Source organism: Anarrhichthys ocellatus, unplaced genomic scaffold (genome assembly GCF_004355925.1).
Source record: "Anarrhichthys ocellatus isolate YVR2014 unplaced genomic scaffold, GSC_Weel_1.0 scaffold10, whole genome shotgun sequence".
Classification (NCBI taxonomy): Eukaryota; Metazoa; Chordata; class Actinopteri; order Perciformes; family Anarhichadidae; genus Anarrhichthys; species Anarrhichthys ocellatus.
The window spans coordinates 6,078,268-6,080,521 of NW_022280040.1; the positions used below are offsets into that span (position 1 = coordinate 6,078,268).

Genomic DNA, 2,254 nt, shown 5'->3' on the forward strand with positions numbered 1-2,254 from the left:
CCCCCCCCCTGTTCCTCGCCTCTTCTCCGGGCAGGAAAGGGCGGTAATTGGTGGGGGAGCGGCCCCTGACCCGGCCCTCAGCCTGAGCCAGCTAAGCCTTAATTAGCTGTCGTGGAACGGCCCAGGATTCATTAGAGGAGAAATAGCTCTGTCAGAGGAAGCCATTTAAAAAAGATGATGGAAACTCTCCTTTTTTCCAAAATGATAGTCGCGGTAATGGCGCTTTCTCAATAAGCAACGATAGTTTAATACGGTAATTGTCAGAGAAATAGGGTCATTACAGCTAAGCCCCCGAAGAGCCATTTAATCGGGCGAGTATGGCCATTGAGCCGCATACGCTAACTTTAAATAGCAGGATGGAATCGGGGTGGAGGAGTGTGTTTTGTCAGCCCGGCTTGTGATGGAAACGGTCAGTGTCACCGTCTGCGGATGAGGTGGCCTCATCACAAGGAGGCTTGATTTTAAAAAATGCCAGATAGACAACATGAAATGACCATTCGTTCAGCGGCTCATCCAAGGGTCACACTGTGGGCCAGTTTCCCACTCAGTGCCCTTCAAGCGCTAACCTGATTTCCTAAATTTATACTTGCACTGTATTAGCGTAACGCTTAATGTCTCTCTTTTAACATTTATCCCCTTGTGGAAGTTGACATTTATTGCTTAATCCAGATTGCTTTGGACGTGGCGATCATCACGGACACGAGTAGATTCTCGTCTCATTATTTGCCTCGAGTTTCTCTGTGACTGCAGCCAATTTGTCCGGGTGCTCATTAACGGCTTACGTTGTGCACACAGGAGCTCTACCCGGCCTTCTGCATCCACAACGGCGGCGACGACCTGGAGCGCCTGCCCACCGCCAGCACCTGCATGAACCTGCTCAAACTCCCGGAGTTCTGCGACCAGCACCTGATGAGGAACAAGCTGCTGTACGCCATCGAGTCGTCTGCCGGGTTCGAGCTGAGCTGAGGAGGAGGAGGAGGAGGAGGAGGGGGGGGGGCTCCTCTGTCCCTGTATCCATGGACCCGTCGCCACAGAAATGGCTTGGGAGAAAAAGACTCCATTCAGAGTTACAAAAAACAAAAAAAAAAAAAAGAAGAGAGTAGGGAAACAAATGATGCACTGACCCTCCTGATTTACTGTGTTTGTGTGTGTGTATGAGTGTGTGCGTGCCAAGCCGAGGGTGAGGAAATGATCACCCGCAGACTGAAGCAAAAGGGGTGCAAGGATGAAGCAGGGTAGGAAGCCTTTTTTTTTTTTTTTTTTTTTTTTAAATCCTTGTTGCTTTTAAGTAATTTAAATGTTTAATCACTCGTCAGAATAGAAGAACAGAGATGGGGGTTGAATTTAAATAGAAAACAAGAGTAGCAACTTGCTCTCTCTTGTGTAAGGGTATTTTTCACCAAAGATTAAGTGGCATCACATAAAATGGCAATATAACGACAGAGGGGACTCTAAAGCCACCTTGTGGTGTGCCAAGGGCTGCAGGGGTGGAGGAGCTTTTGTGTACAGCCATCGTGTATTTTCATGCAGAGGTCATCGAAACAAGTTTTTGCGATTTCTCCTACGATTATTATTTCGAGTGATAACCGCCGTGTCCGATAAACATACCGTAACACGCGTGCACACGCCATCCCAAGTGTGGAAATGGCTCATATTGCTGGACTAAATTTTGGGGGGAAATACTATATGAGTTATGGATTTGTGAATATGTATATGTTTACAACTACTCTTGTATTATTCATTTATTCCGTATTTGTACAGGTTTGTTTTTCTTTCCTTTTGTGTGACGAATGGAGGCCTCGTGTTGTCATACATGCTCGCTTAAAGGTGAACAATCTCTTCCCCGGTTGGCGTCTTGAAATGTGCTCTTAGGGAGCAACAACGACGTCACACATCATCAGTGTACCAACAGGGGGAAAAGGGGAGTGTATGGAAATAAACCCACTTTTCTTTTTGCATTTTTCCTTCCGTAAGTATCTTTTCTTGTTGCTTGTAATTTACAGTAATGACCAAGACATAAAACAGTGCTTTGTGGGAAAATCTCCTCCTGAGTTTTATGGCCTCTGACATATAATTAAAGAAACATCCAGTTAAGAAACACTGAGCAGAATTATTCTGGCCTTGAGATGCATTATCGGGCTGAGCACAAATTAAGATTGTGTGCGTTCGCCATAAATCCACCTGCCCTCTGATGCAGTACAGCCCAGTAAGAGATCCATCCCTCTTTGGACCGAGTCCATCTCTCCATCCTCTC

At 46.1% G+C, this 2,254-nt stretch overlaps 1 protein-coding gene across 1 annotated transcript in view; it reads left to right on the forward strand.

The window, feature by feature from the left end:
- Positions 1-1,958, forward strand: part of ube3c (ubiquitin protein ligase E3C) — a 24,604-nt gene extending 22,646 nt beyond the window's left edge. The window contains exon 24 of the mRNA XM_031850099.1: positions 796-1,958. Coding sequence (XP_031705959.1) covers positions 796-966 — 171 coding nt within the window. The 3' untranslated portion in view covers positions 967-1,958. The remainder of the gene's footprint in view (positions 1-795) is intronic.
- Positions 1,959-2,254: the final 296 nt, after the last annotated feature.